Source organism: Schistosoma haematobium, chromosome ZW, assembly GCF_000699445.3.
Source record: "Schistosoma haematobium chromosome ZW, whole genome shotgun sequence".
NCBI lineage: Eukaryota > Metazoa > Platyhelminthes > Trematoda > Strigeidida > Schistosomatidae > Schistosoma > Schistosoma haematobium.
Genome location: NC_067195.1, coordinates 78126520 through 78144468, shown reverse-complemented (window position 1 = coordinate 78144468; position 17949 = coordinate 78126520). Strand labels below are relative to the sequence as shown.

The 17949-nt window shown below is 34.0% G+C and overlaps 1 protein-coding gene across 1 annotated transcript in view; it reads right to left on the bottom strand.

The window, feature by feature from the left end:
* Positions 1–17949, bottom strand: part of ATP11B (putative phospholipid-transporting ATPase IF) — a gene marked incomplete at both ends in the record, with an annotated part of 112910 nt that overhangs the window by 78407 nt on the left and 16554 nt on the right. The window contains one exon of the mRNA XM_012939109.3: positions 7416–7913. Within this exon, the coding sequence (XP_012794563.3) occupies positions 7416–7913 (498 nt within the window). The remainder of the gene's footprint in view (positions 1–7415; positions 7914–17949) is intronic.

The following is a 17949-nucleotide window of genomic DNA, read 5'->3' as shown; positions in this document are numbered from 1 at the left end:
ATTTGTGTGGCACATATGTATTTGGTGCCTCCTTGTACCAATATCTATGTTTTAAAATAAATAAATATAAATAGTTACAATCATAACAGGATGTAATGATCTATGTAGTTTGATTTATCAGATTCTTTATGTTTTCAGTAGTTTAATCATTTTCAAACTGATATACTTTGTTATTTTTCAACTAATCATTTGAAAAACAAAAAGAAAATGTGATACTTCTAAAATTCTTGACTTTCATTATTATATTAAACGGTATGGTTACAATAAGAAAAAGAGAGGACAGTTTTAAATATAATCGAGTTAAAAAGTACATATATACTTTAAACTGTATCTTTTCATTTCAATGATGTTTCTTCTACAGTAACAAAATCTGCCTGGAGTCCCTCTGTGGCTATTGCCGGTCCCAAGCCCGGGTAAAGGAGGAGGGTTGAGCATAGGGTTAGCGACTCTATCCCGTAGAAAACTAACTCGGTAGGAAAACGCTAACCAGAAAAAATTATTCAAACCACTTATATTCTGCCCTGGGACACAGAAGGTCTTCATTTAGAAGAGTTATGACACCTCATGGTGAAAACCGAATATCTTCGGAAGTCACGAGCCTGATGCCCTTTCTGATAACCAGAACAACCATTTATTTAGGTACATGAAATGCTCGTACAATGTGGGATACCAGGAGAGTCTTCCAAATTGCCGCCGTTTCTTATTTATAATAATAAAATAGTAATATATATATGTAATCTTACAATGGGTAGGATATCAGATTTTAGATTTTTAACAATTCAAGGTAACTCATTTCTTTAAAGAATAATAGCCTATCATATAATGAATGAATACTTCATCTATGTTTCATATACCGTATTGATAATCTAGAATTGATTAGAATGAATATTTAAGAAGAAAAAAATTAGATTTTGAATAGTTGAAACATTTTCATTCCATAAACATAAATGAGATTGAAAATTGCAAACAAGCTTTCAAATACTATCCTTACTATTATTATTATTGAATCAGTTACTTTAATTCTGCTCTGAGATCTAAAACGATCTGAGATTTTACAGAAATATATGGATCCATTGAAGTTAAACATTAACACTATTGAATGATTGTTCAGTGGTTGAGAGATTAAGCGTTAGCGTTTGAAACCGAAAGTTTTGAGTTCGAATCCCTCACGTGGGATCGTAGATTTGCACTGATGTTGAGTCCGATACTAGAACAAGACATCCGTTCAGTGCTTCCAGGTTTTCATTGATGATCTAGGTTGGATTAACTCATAGATTCAACCATTCGAGATATATACACCTTTCTTTGTAAAGAAAAAATGCAGTTAAAATTGTTCATGATAGTGAGTATAAGCATTTTAAATTGCTACAAATTGAAAATTATAATCAGAGAGGGATTTCGTAGATATTAAAGTCATTTAATTGTTGAATTCATGAGTTAATTGAAGCTAGACCACCATGGGAAACCTGAAAGCACTGGATAGCCGTTCCGTCTTAGCACGGGACTCTTCAGAAGTACGTATCCACGTTCCCGCCTCCCGAGATTCGAACCCAGGACCTATCAGTCTCACACGCGAACGCTTAACCATTAGACCACTGAGTCGGCCGGCATCCAATGGTGTTAATGTCTAACTCCTACTAATCCACGAAATTGAGTCGCATATTCATCATTGTCATCAGTGAGTTAGTCAGTCAGTCAGCTACAAATTACGACCAGGAACATATATGCATCGGTCCAAGTTGCCATACCTCATCAACACAACAAGATGAACACCAAATTCATAGAAGTAGTTACTTCAGAGGTGGTAATACACAAACGAAAGATTGCATATAAGGATATAGTACAGGAAGAAAGAATAACTTCGTAGAAAGAAAGATATGAGGCGATTTTAATCTCTTAGTTTAAGGGAAGACAGAGAGTGTATACACCTACGCCATTGTGATCGATTCTGAGCCATGTCACAAAGAGTCTCCAACCATTGGTTACGAAAGTCACGCGGACCCCAACCAAGTAGTCTTCATCTACCAACATGGCTCAGACTAGAGGTTAGTGACTTCAAGCACTGATGCCACGTTTTGGTTTGGCTGCCCCTAGTTCTCTTCCAACCATCTCTAACACCCGTTAGCATTGCACGTTGTGGTAATCGGTGTTCAGGCATACGTAACACGTGGCCCAACCATCTCAGTTGATGAGGATTCACAACCTCATCAACTGATTTACCATCATTCCTTAATACCCTGCGTCTAAATTCACTATTACTCACCCGGTGATCCCAGCAGTCGCCAGCAATATTTCTAAGGGATCTGTGGTCAAATACTAGTAGCTTACGAGTATCTTCTACTCTTAATGGCCATGTTTCGCTGCCGTAAATTAAAACAGAACGGATTGCCGCGCAGTATACTCGTCCTTTTATTGATAGGCGGATATTTCGCCTTCGCCATAGGTGACGCAAGTTGGCAAAAGCCAAACGAGCTATTCGAATCCGTGCTGAGATTTCGTCAGACACCAATTCATTAGGGCTGATCAGACTTTTAAGATAACTGAAGTTGTCAACGCGTCTGACTACTTCACTCTCTATCCTTAGTTCAGGTGTTGACGCAGACCAGTCTTGAAGCAACAACTTGCAGTGAGTTAATATCTCACAACAGAACCGATTGAACTCCATTAATTACTGCTTCTCATTAGAACTCTAGATAGATCACTATTATAATTCAAATGAATTGTTTACAATATTTAATATAATAACAAAGAGAACATTTTACAATGTAAATATTTATCATTTGTATTAGTTTATTGTTTTGTAGTTTATTAACCATTTAATATGTCAATGATGTTACTAACTTTTCAAATGTTGACAACAGTTTTTACTTACTAATGAATGTTTATTATTATTTTTTTTATTTTTTTGTTTGTTTTCGTTTTGTTTTCTTCTTTGTTTTGATGTATAAAATATAGAACAACAAGACATGTAATCGAACACTATTGTGTTCACTTAGATGATCATCAGGCTTTACTTTAATATACATGAATATTCATACGAATTATGTTAAACTAATCAAAGCTATTTGAGTCAATAATCATAATGAAATGGAATGTATCATTGCGCTAGTATTATTTTCATATCAGATAAAAAGCTTATGACTTAAGGCTATATTGAAGCAAGATGCACAAGATACACATATGCCAATATGAGACTGATCAATTGTAGTGTCAAACATCAACGGGAGGATTCAAGTAAAAAGCAATACCAAGTGAATATCCGACATTTGTTTGTACTATTCTGCCTCTTTCCGTTTGTATTATTCACTATCTAATTATTTATACACTTCTTATTGAGTAATGGTTTTAATGTTTTATGATGATTATTCTAAGTTTATTTACTCATGTTTGACCTTCTATTCCCAATGTTTGAATATCATTAAACGACCGGACAATTTTCCAATATTTTTCATTCCGTTTCGTCCAATTAAATGACTAGTTATCAGTTTAGGGGTTGTGGTGATTGTTAAGTTTTTGATTGAGATCATGAACTGATTGATGTTAGACCACCATTGAAAACCTGGAAGTGATCCAGTAGGTTAAGCGTTCGCGCGCGAGACCGGAGGCCCTGGGTTCGAATCTCGCCGGGGGGCGGGATCGTGGATGCGCACTGCTGAGAAGTCCCACAATAGGACGAAACGGCCGTCCAGTGCTTCCAGGTTTCCAGTGGTGGTCTAACATGAATCAGTTCATGATATCAAATAAATGACTAGTTTAAAGTTCGTTATAATTGGTCAGTTATTTCTTAAAACTGATATAAAATGTCAGTACTTGTCGACAGAGCACATTGTCTTCAAATTATGGGCGATAGTTATGTACGAAGTTTAAACTCTGTCGTTTCTCATGTTATCACAGAAACAGAGAACGTATTCTTGAATATATTATCAACCACAATGTTGAACTATTGACAAGACTTTTGTTATCGTATTTTATTATTCTTACCTACTATCAGTACATCTGTCTTCTTACTATCAACTTGTAATTTTACCTATTATATACGGTGATGTATTCTATTTCATTATGATTATTGACCCAAATCGCTTTGATTGATTTAATATAATTCGTAATTTAGTACTAATCAAGTTAAATTAAGTAGTATGATTTCAATAAAGAGTCACTTAAATTTGAGTATATCTAACCTATATTGAATGTAGTATACCTTATTGATTGTACCAATTATTCTCTTTATCAGTGATTTATGATATATGTATATTCTATGAATTAGAAAAAAGAAAGATTTCTGTAGAGTTTGGTTTACATGGTTTACATCATGGAAATACATTTATATAATGAGAACTATTAGAAAGATATAGATAGTTAAACTGTTCTGTGTACAAGTTTAAACCTTATTCATATTAAACAGCTATGTCAATCATAAGCCAATGGAACTTAAGAACTCATGACTTAAAATATACTAAGTAATCTTTTAATACCAAGATAGTTGTCATCATTCTTAACTTTAAATAATCTATAATATTATTTCAGCAGTTATTTCATTTAATCAATGTGTATAACGGTTTTACATTCTCAATATGGTCAATTTCAAATATCTGTTACAAGCGAATGAAATGAATATAAGCAAAGATGGATGATAATGGCTAGTAGTGGAAATCAAAGACAAGCATTTCATATTATTTGAGACTTGTATTCTAGAGTTGATGCCCACTCTCCAGGACTCAAACTCAAGGATATTTGCTTCAAGCTTCATTATGTCACCCACAAAGAGCTCCTTAATTCAAACAGTAACGAGGCAATCCGCAATTTTAAACATTAATGAGAAGATTTAAGCAACCAAACACAAAAATAAACTAATCAAATTACTTTAATATCAACTCAAAAGTGTTTATTTCACTATAGCTTTAATAAAATGTTCAATTGATATTCATTTATATAATAGGAATCATAGTTTTTGGTGGAGTTTTGTTCTCTGAGCTGGATGGTTTGGTCGTTGTTCGAAAATGGGAGAATTTTGCCAAAAGGCAGGCTTCCACTCGAGAACAACTATATTTTCTCCATAACCATCCAGTTTAGAGGACAAAACTCCACCAAAATCATTCACCTGAGCTACAAATCTTCTCCACCATCTCAGAAATCATAGTTAATATATTCTTTTGTAGTTAAAAATGTTAACATTATAGGACATAAATACTTATGATTTCCTTCATAGAACATAAGCTAATTGTTTTGAATTAACACGTAAAGAAACCATATTAAACGACCATCTTTTGTTGTTGGTGGTGGTGGTATTGAATAAATTACTAGTGAGAATGAGAATTTACAAACTATTTGTTTATATGATTTACTCTTTAGTAAATACTTAAATTTTAATGTAGTCTAACCAACACTTCTAGGTAATAGTTGCCTACGCAAAATACTATGGATCCGTTGGTTAAACACTATCAGCAACAACCTACTGTGGGAGTGAACAAACCAGATTTCAATGGAGAAAGAAATTAGGAAGAAGTGCTGGAAGTGGACAGGATACACACTGAAGAAAGCACCCAAGTGCGTCACAGGGCAAGCCCTCACTTGGAATCCTCAAGGACAGAGGAGAAGAGTAAGACCAAAGAACAAATTACTTTGAGAAATGGAGACAGACATAATAAGAATGAAAAACAATTGGATAGAACTGCAAAGGAAGGAGTAGGACAGAGTGAGTTGGAGAATGCTGTTTGGCGGCCTATACTACCTTGTGAGTAACAGGCGTAAGGAAGTAAATAAGTAACATATGACATATGGCAGTATATTATTGTTCTCTAGAAAATTAGTCAATTTCATAATAAAGAATTAATCAATAAATGATATACAATTAAAAAGTCTGATAATGTATTAAATAAATAGGCAGCTAAGGGAAGTCGAATCAAAAACTCATTCACATGTTAAGGCGTTGATGATCCACCAAATTCAAGCCTGAAACCTGCACGCAAAAAATCCTTCCAGTATATTTCGGTCATGCTTGGTCTTTGTACTTTAGAAACCCTAATCCGTTATTATTATCTTCTAACCATTACTATTCTATTATTATCATAATCTTAATGGTTTCAATTTTCCTTCATGTCTGTCGAGTGGATAATTATCTTCCATATTTCTGATCTATAAATTACTTTCATCCTCAAACTATTCTCTAATATCTTGATCATTAAACAACTACCTTGAGATATTTAAAAAATTCGGATCATTTTATAATTCAATCTCTTCTATCCATCCTGTGAACTCATATTTCTCGAAAAATTATAAATACGAATGAATACAATTGAAGTTCGAAGTTCTATCCATCTTTGTTAACTCATGTACTTGATAAATATAGATGGAGTTCTGGTGAGAAACCATGACCAGTGGAGTCCAATCCATGTCGAGTGTAAGATAGTTATCCACATTAGACAATGGATGAAGGGTTGAGCAAGATTATGGATCAGTTGAAGTTAGATATTAACACTATTTGAATACCTGCTCAGTGATTGAGATGTTGAGTATTTGTGTGTGAAACCAAAGGTTTTAAGTTAGAGTCCCGCGTTCGAGATCGTGACCACATACTACTGAGGTGCCCAATAATAAAACGAATCGTCTATCCAGTACTTTCAAGTTTTCAATAATAGTCTAGCATAGATCGACTCAAGAATTTAATTTTGAAAATACTACAATCTCCACAAATCCCCATATTGATCAAAATTTTAATGATTGTTTGACTTCCATAAAATTTTATTTAAGACATATAATTATGAAGTCAGTCAGTCAGTCAGCTACAACGTACGACCAGGCACATATATGCATCGGTCCAAGTTGCCATACATCATTAACACAATAAGATGGACACCGGATTGACAAAAGTAGTTAATTCAGAGGTGATAATATATAAAAGAAAGATTGCAATAGGGAAAGATATGAAACGATTTTAATCTCTTAGTTTAAGGGAAAATAGAGAGTGTATACATCGACGCCATTGTGATCGATTCTGAGCCATGGTCACTAAGAGTCTCCAACCATTGATTACGATTATGAAGTAGAAATGAATAATAAAAGATATTCATAAGAAATCAATGATTGTGTTAAATGACTACAACCGAATGAATGTAGTTTTCTATCATTTGTAAAGTTAACTCATTTCAATCCATCTAACTAGGAATGTGGTGATTCAAATAATTGACCCAATATAAAATTATAACTGTATACTTTAATGAAATTAATGTATATTGATTTAAGATCTCTTACATTAAACAAACACAATTTCTATGTTGTTAACAAGAATGTTATCACTCTGACCCCTGATAAAACTTATCGGAATTTAAAAAAAACAAACTACTTTCTCAGAGTTAAAGGTTATCAGGTTTTTATATTCATAAATCTACTTTTAAAAAAATATTATAAAACCTACATACTTGATATTCATAATCTTGTGTCTTCACTTTACGTCCTCTTCTAGATGCACGAAATGCTATACTTGCTGCATGCGCTGCTGATGCTCGTCTCAGTGCACTACTACTACGACGTGGTGTTTTATCATTATCTAAATTATTGAATTCTTTCTTTGAAAATAAATCCATTGGTATATTTCTTTCAACTCGTACAGTATGACATAATGAAAGTAAAAGTAATAATGTTTGTACACTATTTACTGTAGGTGATTGACTAGAGGAGTCAGTTATTGTTTTTAAATGTACAGCTTCTGATAATTCATCTAATTCTTCTTGATTCTCTTGATTAACTGGACTTCTAAAAGCTTCTATATCAGTACCATATATACTCGAGGGTGAATCTGTATAACGAAATAAACCGTTATTTTCAAAGTGAAAAACACCCATAGATGTAGCTAATCGACGAAATTGCATTGAATTTTCTGTTAATGTACCAGTTTTGTCAGTGAAGAGATATTCAACCTAAAAAATATAATTAATAATGTTTAACAATTTTTGAAAATATTGAGCACATCAATATTTATAGTGTTACTATAATTGACTTAATATAATATGCCTGAATGCTATTACGAGTTCACCTTACTCGGTAAACGGAACGAAAGTCAAAGATACAGTGATACGATAGACTATTGTTATCCGTTGTCCCCAGCTCTACTAAATAGATCAAGAAGTTTTGATGAGGCGTACAGAATGTATTCTACAAGCACCCAGAAAATACGAGGTCACTAAGCACACAAATCAAACTTATTTATACAATGATAAGAACGCCCTTGGGAGAGCCACAAAATAGCATACTAAAAAATTCCGTCAACCAATTACAGTCAGGGAGTTGAGAGTGGGAAATGTAAGCTGTTGGTCAGCTAAGTGTCTCTTGGCGCGAAAATATAACATTCAAATTTTCAGAATAAAATTACAGAATTAGGATCCTTTCCAAGTGAGGTCTGGGGATCTAACGTTCTCAACATAACAAACCTTGATTTTAATAAATTTTTAACAATTAGATCCTAAAAGCATTTTGTTGATAAATAAAGGCTATTAAACTCATAATTTGCCAGATAAAGCTAATTTATAATTCATTTTAATTAAACATGCCTCTTACTAACAAACAATAGTTTGTTCATCAACTTCATATACAAAAAAACTAGTCTATATCATAGGACATTTAGAAATCTTTATTCATGAAGAATAATACATAATAAACAAGATAATTGTCGGAACGTTTTTATGAAAAATTATGAACCAGTCAAAATGAGATCATCATTGAAAACCTGGAAACACTAGATGACCGTTTCGCCCTACTGTGGGACTACTCCGTAGTGCGAATCCACGATTCTGTTTGCGAGATTCGAACCCAAAGCCCTCAGTCTTGCGCGCGAACACTTGACCTCCAGACCGGTGAGTCGGTATCCAACGGTGTTAATGTCTAACCTCAACGGCCGTCCATTGCTTCCAGGTATCAATGGTGGTCTAACATCAATCAGTTCATGATCTCAATCAAAAACTTGATAATCTCCACAACTCCTATACTAGTAATTAGCATGTGCTCACTAATGACTAGCTTCGTGAGGGGACTCATGGAGTTCTAGTGAGAAGCCGTGACCAGTGGAGCTGATCCATGTCGGGTGGAGACAAGTATTTACCTCAATACAGTGGAAGATGGTCGAGCAATTTCATGAATTGGTTGAGGTTAGACATTAACACCGTTGGATTCCGACTCAGTGGTCCGGAATTTAAGTGTTCGCGCGCAAGACTGGAGGCTCTGAGTTCAAATCCCGCGAGCGACACCGTGGATAATCACTGCTGAGGAGTTCAACAATAATACGAAACGGCCGTCCAGTGCTTCCAGTTCTAGATCTTAATCAAAAACTTAATCATCTTCACAACCCTATACTGATAAAAAAATAATATTATCAAGGTATCATTGATTGACAAAATTTTTAAGATACAAATGTTCATTTGAAATGTCAAATACAATCGTTTAAGAAAAACAATTCCTGATGAAGAATTGTTGTCAACTGTTTTCCTTCGAACAATCTTTAAGTTGTAAATGAATTAATATGTTTGTCATATCATAATGAGTAGAAAAATTAGATTTTTTGAAGTTTCGTGACTCAGTATACGTCACTTCTCCAGAGAACAAAGAACCAAATCATAATTAATCCGAGTTCAAATAGTACAGAGGACGAAAGCATGAATATTATCTGTGATCATTAAAAAAACAAGTCTGAACAAGTCAATGTCATGTCACTTCGTTCAAGGTGGGTTATAAGCAACATGTATGTAAATTTGTGTGTGTGTATGTGTGCAAGGTCGGGGATGAAAAATGTGTGACCACCATGGTGAGAAAGGATAGACTTTAATTTGTATGTACGACAATTGTGTGAATTGTGAATAATAACAGACTAGGTGGCTAGGATAGATAGTCTAATTAGGATGTATAGTAAGGCATACTTCTCTATTAAGAGTAGTAGGATTAAACATTATGTGGAACGTTTCAGCTACTCTCCTTTCTTTGTAATCGGAAAAACATGATACGACATTGATTTGTTCAGACTTGCCTTTTTATCGATCATACTTAATATTCTTGCTTTGTTCCTTTGAACTATTTGAATTTAGAATAATTTTGATTTGGTCACTTATTTACTCTGAAGAAGTAGCCTACACCGAGTTACGAAACGTCAGAAAATCTAATTTACAAATATTTTATTTACAACAATCTATCCAATCCTCAATTTATTCGAAATGATCAAGTCAAATCTTGGTTATCAAACCTACAAATCAGTAAATTGATTTAAATGATAAAGTTTGCAAATGAATTGGAAAGAGAAAGTCTCTCATTAATGACAGTAGTTATTTATAAAATGAAATAATTATTGACTGAAAGCTAATTTCAAAAGTATACAATGGTGATTTTTAGATTCTACCTAAGACCTCACCTCAGTCAATGTCGCTGCTAACACTGGACCGCCACCCTAAAAAAACCTCTCAGGGGTAAACCTGTCAGGGCCTGATGTTCTCCCTCGCTTCAGATTTCCTATAGCTTTTCCAATCTCGTGAAGAGTTGGAAGACTTACATTAACTTGCCATTCAGGTCGAGTGGAGATCGTGGGAAACCAAAGTGTGACTGAACGCCAGTTGAACTGATCCCTAAAGTGTTTTGACTGTTAGAAACTAATCTGTTTAAAGAGAAAATTTGTTTTTGAATGTTTCAACTCTTGGAATGACTAGTGTTTTATAAAACAAAACAAGAACTTGTATTTTCCTAATTATATTAAAAATCGCTTACAAATGAAATTAATATAACGTTTTGTTTTGTTTATTTAATTGAATATCATCTCAACTTAATACATCCCTCTATTACGTTTTTAAAGACTAGAATGAAGAATCTACATTATTGTTATAACGCTCAGTTTTACTTCGTTTACATGTATGGGACGTTAATTTATCTTAGATGAATATCTACAATAGATTCCCTCCTAGTGTCTATTCTACAGGACTTCAACACAACTCAGATCAAGAACATGTGATTAGACAGACCACATCGTAAATATATTTCCACACCAAAATACCGGCAACAAGCCGACACAATCCAACAACGATCAATAATAAATAATAATAAGGATAAGGAAATATATGACTCATCTAACTATTATTATTCGTGGCTTTATTCAATATTATATTTTAGTACAATATAGAATTCTCAACACAAAGTATCTCAATAAGTTTCCTTTCCTTATTTCTTGGTCGATCTTGACGATAAATATTGAGTGATCTCCAGTTCGATGACAGAAGTTCAAGAATCGACATCTAAATAATGTACAATTTTTTTATGTATATTGCCAGCAATCACCATGTTTTTGATTGGGCGAAATGTCATAAACTTTTCATAAACGCACTTCAATAAGTTATGCGATTAATAGGCATATTGATGTGTTAAAACAAACAAGAAAACAGATAATTTATTGAAATATCCAAATGGTAGGAACAGGCCTATGCTTTTTCACAAGGATGGTGTATATTGTAAACACAGACTTCAAAATAAATTAAATCTAAACCATTCAGTATCACATTTAGAGGGCTTCCATTTGAGCCCATGAGAGTATATTCATGACTAACAGGTGATTTTGAATCTTGACCGCATTTATAAGTTAACGTCTAGGTTATAAACAAGTCATGTGGATCCTGGTATAGAAACACCTTGTCGGTAGCATTCAACAAAAAATCGTTCACTTAATTAAAACAAATAATCGTCTTTAATGGTTGAATTCATGAGTCAATTAAAGCTAGACCACCATAGAAAATCTGGAAGTACCGAACATCCGGCCGTTTTGTCCTAGTATGGGAATCCTCGACAGTGCGCATCCACGATCCCACCACACCCCGTGAGATTCGAACCCAGGACCTATCAGTCTCGCGCGCGAGCGCTTAACCACTAGACCACTGGGCCGGCCGGCATCCAATGGTGTTAATGTCTAACTTCAACCAATCCACAAAATTGCGTCATCGTACACCATTGTCTTCAGTGAGTTGATATCTCACAACAGACCTGGTTGAACTCCACTGGTAACGGCTTGTCACTAGAACTCCAGGAGTACCTCTTGAAGTCAGTCACTAGTGAGTAGATGATTATTATCAGAAGGGGTTTTGTGGAGATTTTAGAAATTTCAATAGTTGAAATCATGAGTCAATTGAAGCTAGACCATCATGGAAAACCTGGAAATGATGAAAACATATCCTAATATTTACCTTTATATAGTTTTCATTGTAATCCTCTTTGTTTTCCAGTTAAATTTAGGTGCATAGTAATTACAAAAGAATAAATAAGAAGAAAGATGAAAACAATTTGCATCTTTTCAAATGAATGAATCATGTAATCTAGTAAACACTTCTTTGATTTTTATGAACTTATTTCTGAAAATTATCATCTATATGAAGTGTAAGCTGAAAATGTCCAAAATGATAATGAAGCACTTCTATTAAACCATTTAACTTAAAGAACAATGTGTAATACATATTAGCATTACTTTTATAGAAGCCACAAACTCTACATTCTTATACAAACAAAAAAACAACTGTCATCATATAAATCTTAATCTGTTCAGTAGGATTTATTAAAACATTACATTACTTACTACAAAGACTTGTCAATTTTACCATTAACATCATGAAAGAATCTCAGTTAAACAATCACTAAAAACTAGGAAGCACTAGACATCAAATTTCATCCTAGTGTGAGACTCCTCAACAGTTCATATCCATGAATCCTATAAGATAGAACCCAGTACTTCCACAGTCTTGCAGTCGAATGCTTAACCACTAGGCCAATAATCCATTATTCAATCCTTAACATTGGCTTGATCCCCAATGATAGTATCGTGGATGTGGATTACAATTTGGATTCCCATTACTGATTACTTACTCCTGTTACTCTCAATACAGCATAGGCCGCTGAACAGCATTCTCCAACTCACTCTGTCCTACGCTTTCCTTTCTGGTATTATCCAATTGTTGTCCATTTTTCTCATGTATGTCTCCATTTCTCGACGTAATGTGTTCTTTAGTCTTTCTCTTCTCTTTTGTCCTTGAGGATTCCGTATGGGTGCTTGGCTTGTGACGCAGTTCAGCGCTTTCCTCAATGTGTAGAAAAGAACAATTATTCAGCGCTAATATTATCCCATGATGTTCATTATGAGATTATGTTACTATTTAAGTACTTTTTATCAACTGATCAATTACATACTTTTAATTGCTAACTTATTCGCGTTTATTTTAACACTCAAATAATAAAAACATTCAAACTAAAAATAGATCTACATTCCTTAATTGATGTAATTAAAGCTGTTTAGACAAAGCAAAATGTTTTTCTTTTTTGAAAAAAGAAACCTTAGTAACAAGAAAAAAAGGCAAGAATATTTCATTAGTAAAACTAATCATCATGATTTCAACATTTTAATTGTTGTAGATGAAATAAACTTAATAGTTGAGTTTATGAATCAATTAAAGCTAGACCATTATAAGAACCCTGATAGCATTGTATAGACGTTTCGTCCTGGTATGGAACTCCTCATCAGTGTACATCCACAATCCCGCTCGTAGGATTCGATCTCGCGCACGAGCACTTAACCTCTAGACTGTTGAACCAGCTCACAACAGTGGATGGTGGCGCAATTTCGTGGGTTGATTGAAGTAAGACATTAACATCTTTTATCAAATCATTGTAAATTAATATTGAGCTTGCATTATTTTTTTGTGATTGATTATGAGTTTAAGGTCAGTTATTCATATATTTGGTCATGTTCTCTTTGGGATTAAAATGATTTAAAATATAGATGTATTTACTATAGTCGTCTTCTTACTTGTCATGTCAACCAATTACTGTCCATGTAGCAGACCATTAGTCAGAAAATAGATAGTTCTCTCTCTCTCTCTCTCTCTTCAAGATAACTTAGTTACAAGCCAAAGATGTATTCACAATCCCAACGTAATATAAAGTAGCCTAGCATATCAAAGTCACTACTAACTGGTTGCTTGACAAATTTCCCTTCACATCTAACCAAATCATCAGTGGTGAACCAATGCTATGACAACCATGAAGATTTTGGTGGAGTTTTGTTCTCTAAGCTGGGCGGTTTGGTCGTAAAGCTTTCAACACCTGAAGTTTGTTCTGATGATGTCGTTCAGAATAACGATGAAAGCTCCACGACCATACCATCCAGCTAAGAGAATAAAACTTCATCAAAATCACCCACCTGAGCCAAAAATCTTCTCCAACACCGAAAAGATTATGTGAAGCCACAAATATCGTTGATGAGAATAACAAAGAGGAGCAGTGGCTCGTGATTCTGGTTAGCGGATTCATTATCCAAATTATTGCTAATTAAATGAAGATAAGAAAACTCTGGATACCTAAAGCTTTCAGAGATGTCTTAAAAAACTAGAGACGCGTATGGGACTTGTTTATTCGTACAAGTGAGAGAAATTTGAAAGAATAAGACATTATAATATTTTAAGTTTTACCAAGTGAAACTTCTACAACCTTAGTTCATGTACTTATTACATAGATCAAAAGGTTACGTAAAAATAACCATTAAAATCATGGTCAACAAATTAAGTACATGTGTGTTACAATAGCGAACTACATACAGCAGATTTATTTTATATACCAACAAAATGAAATGTTGATTGATTTAAAGTAATTGGCGAGGGGGTTTATCATCACATAACTAGATTTATCCAACAATCAAACCTAGAGTGATGAGATTAGATGGAATCCTATCAGAGATGAAGATTAAACAGTATGTCAATAATGATTAACCGATTGTTTGTCAGCAATACATGGCAATATTACTAATGTACTTTAAACATGATACGCCTTTTTAATCTTCGGCATTAGTATCACTTATCTTGTAACTACGAAATACAAGCTAGAATAAATGAACTACAGGCTACATTTCTTACTTACTTATTCAAGCCTGATACCCCTCGTGGATGAGCACGGGCCACCCACAAGCATTCACTATCGAACTCTGTCCTGGAAAATACTCACCAGTTGTTTTCAATTACTATTCATTCTTTTCATGTCTGCTTCCGATTCCCAATGCAATTTGTTAATTGGTCTTCCACTATTTCTTTTCCTTTCACGGTTCCAAGTTAGGACTTGACTTGTGGCGCAGTTGGGTGCTTACCTCAATCTGTGTCCTATCCACATCCAGCACTTCTTCCTAATTTCTTCCTCCACTGAGATCTAGTTTATTCTCTCACGCAATATATTGTTGCTGATAGTGTCTGGTCAACGGATCCGATGTATTTTGTGTAGACAATTGTTAATAAACACTTGTATCTTCTGGATAATGGCTTTCGTAGTTCTCCAGGTTTTCGCCTCATACAGTAGAACTGTCTTGAAGATTCTTACTTTGGTTTTGGTTGACAGACAATTGTTTTGAGCTCCAGATGTTCTTCAATTGTTAATCTACTGCTCTTGCTTTGCCGATCCGCGCCTTCACATCTGCATCACATCCACTGTGTTCATCAATGATGTTGGCCAGATATGTAGGAGTTTTTACATCTTCCAAGTCTTCCCCGTCATGTATGATTCGGTTGGTGCATGATGTGTTGTATCGGAGAATCTTGCGTTTTCCTTTGTGTATGTTAAGACCTACTGCTGTTGAGGCTACTGTTACACTGGTCATCTCTCGCATTTGTTTTTGTTTATTTTAGCAAAGTTTTTTTCTACGGGATGGGGTTGCTGATCCTATGCCTACAATTGTGTGGTCTTAAGACCGTCAGTAATCTCACAAGAGCTACAGGTTACACATTTCTAGTCTTATACAAACCTAAGAACTAAGCTAAACGAAATTTCTTCAATCATATATAGGTATATATATGCATAGATTCTTCAATTTCACTTATATTTAATGTCATATGGTTAAACAATATAATTTACACAAACAATTCATTCGGTTTTAACAATAATAACAACAATTAAAAAGAAAGATTATCAAGTTATGAATGTTTTCCATGACGATTAGATGAACTGAATGGTCTTTATTAAATTGTTTTGTTTTTTTTTGTTTTTTTTTCCTTATATTAACGTAGTACAATGAAACAATAGACTGAATAAACATACTTGATAATAGATTACCCGTTTTTTAAGGAGGAATTTTACTTAAAACATACCATGAACTATTCACTTTTCCTTATTTAAATAGTATTCGTTGCTTAGTAATAAATATAAACTCATGTTGAATAAAAAGAAGAAACATACAAACTGTTTTAAACTATATTATATATATTGTGTAATAAATAATAATAATGTTAATAGTAATAATAATAATAATAGTTAATAATGTATCAGCAAGGGGTTTTGTGGAAGATTGTAGTCATTTTAATAGTTGAGATCATGAGTCAATTGAAGTTAGACCACCGTGGATAACCTGAAAGGACTGGAACAATTAAGACTGATAGGTTCTTGGTTCGAATCCCGTGAGGCCAGGTCATGGATGAGCACTATTGAGAATTCCTACAATAGGACGAAATGACGGTTCAGTAGTTCCAGGTTTTCTATGTTGGTCTAGCTTCAATCGATTCATGATTTCAACTATTGAAGTTAATGATATATTGTAACAAAATTATCCTTGTTTTATCATAAAGTAATTATAATATTAAATAGAGATGGGTGATATGTAGTAGTAGAAATTCAAGACGTATATTCCCTTTCTTTCTTAAATTTATCAGCTGAATGTACTTGAATCCAAGAGTCGGTGTTTGAATCCAATACCATTTACTTCAAATACAATTGTATTAGCTACTTAGCTACTGTGTTCAAATAGCCACTAACTTTTGCAATAGGGTGAATTTTAATTCATATGTATAATATTATGAATATGAACAAAGAGAGATATTTTGTGACTAAGTAAACCAACAGAACAAATAGTTTTTAAAAACAATTTGGTGCCAATTATTGGATGGATGACAATAAATATGAAAACTATACTTGAGTAATTTCAATAACTGAATTTTAAATAATTCCAATGTTCCGGTATAGTAAAGTGACCCAGAAATCTTCATAAGGACATGTAATCAACAATATATTCTTTAGCATTTAATCAGTAATAAATATAATATAACTTCTAAATGTATATAATCGTAATCTAGAAATATGTAAACTTGTCTGATGACAATATGATAATTCTAAGAACAACATCTAAAGAAATTGGAAATACTGACTTCTTTTGAAGCCGTTAAATAAGAAGCAATTTGTGATTAGATGGTGGTTGGAGGTAGTCGACAGGAAACCCTGGACCCGGGTTTCGTGCTACTTGGCACTCGTCAGCAAGGTGTACCTGTAATCTTGAGGGAACTGGTGCTCCTTGGCGGATTCGATCCCGTGTCACCCAGCTTCACAATCAGGGACGTTACCACTGATCTATCCGGGCCGAGACCGACCTCCTGTAGGACTGAGTGTTATATCCGGTGAAGATTAAATAACAGGTAACTTCCGAGGACTATTCATGGATTAATATTCTATAAACATTCTTATTGTATAACTACTCAACAATTACACTATGTATATTTATATTCCTTTTATGATAAGCTTTATTTTGACCTATAATTTATTATTGTACGATTTACGGTTCTTAAGTTATGTTCAGTTTATTAACTACTGCCTCCCACATTCACAGCCACTTTTTGGGTTTATTTGTGTACAAATATTATTTCCTATTTTATGGTACGTTGCGGTCTGTGTGATTGATATATAAACCAAGTATGCCTGAAATAGACGATCTGGTCTGATCTGCTCTGATTAGGAAGCTGGTATTGTGTTCTGTACTCAAGTGGAAGGGCTCGTAGGACATAGGACCAATAAGGACGCTAAACTGCCCACACCGGTTGAACGTCATTGGTTGACCTAGTGTGAAGATTCGTATAAGTCGTATTCGGATTGGTAGATAAATCGTGCGATAGAAAAACCAGCATCCAAGGTCATAACACTGAGATG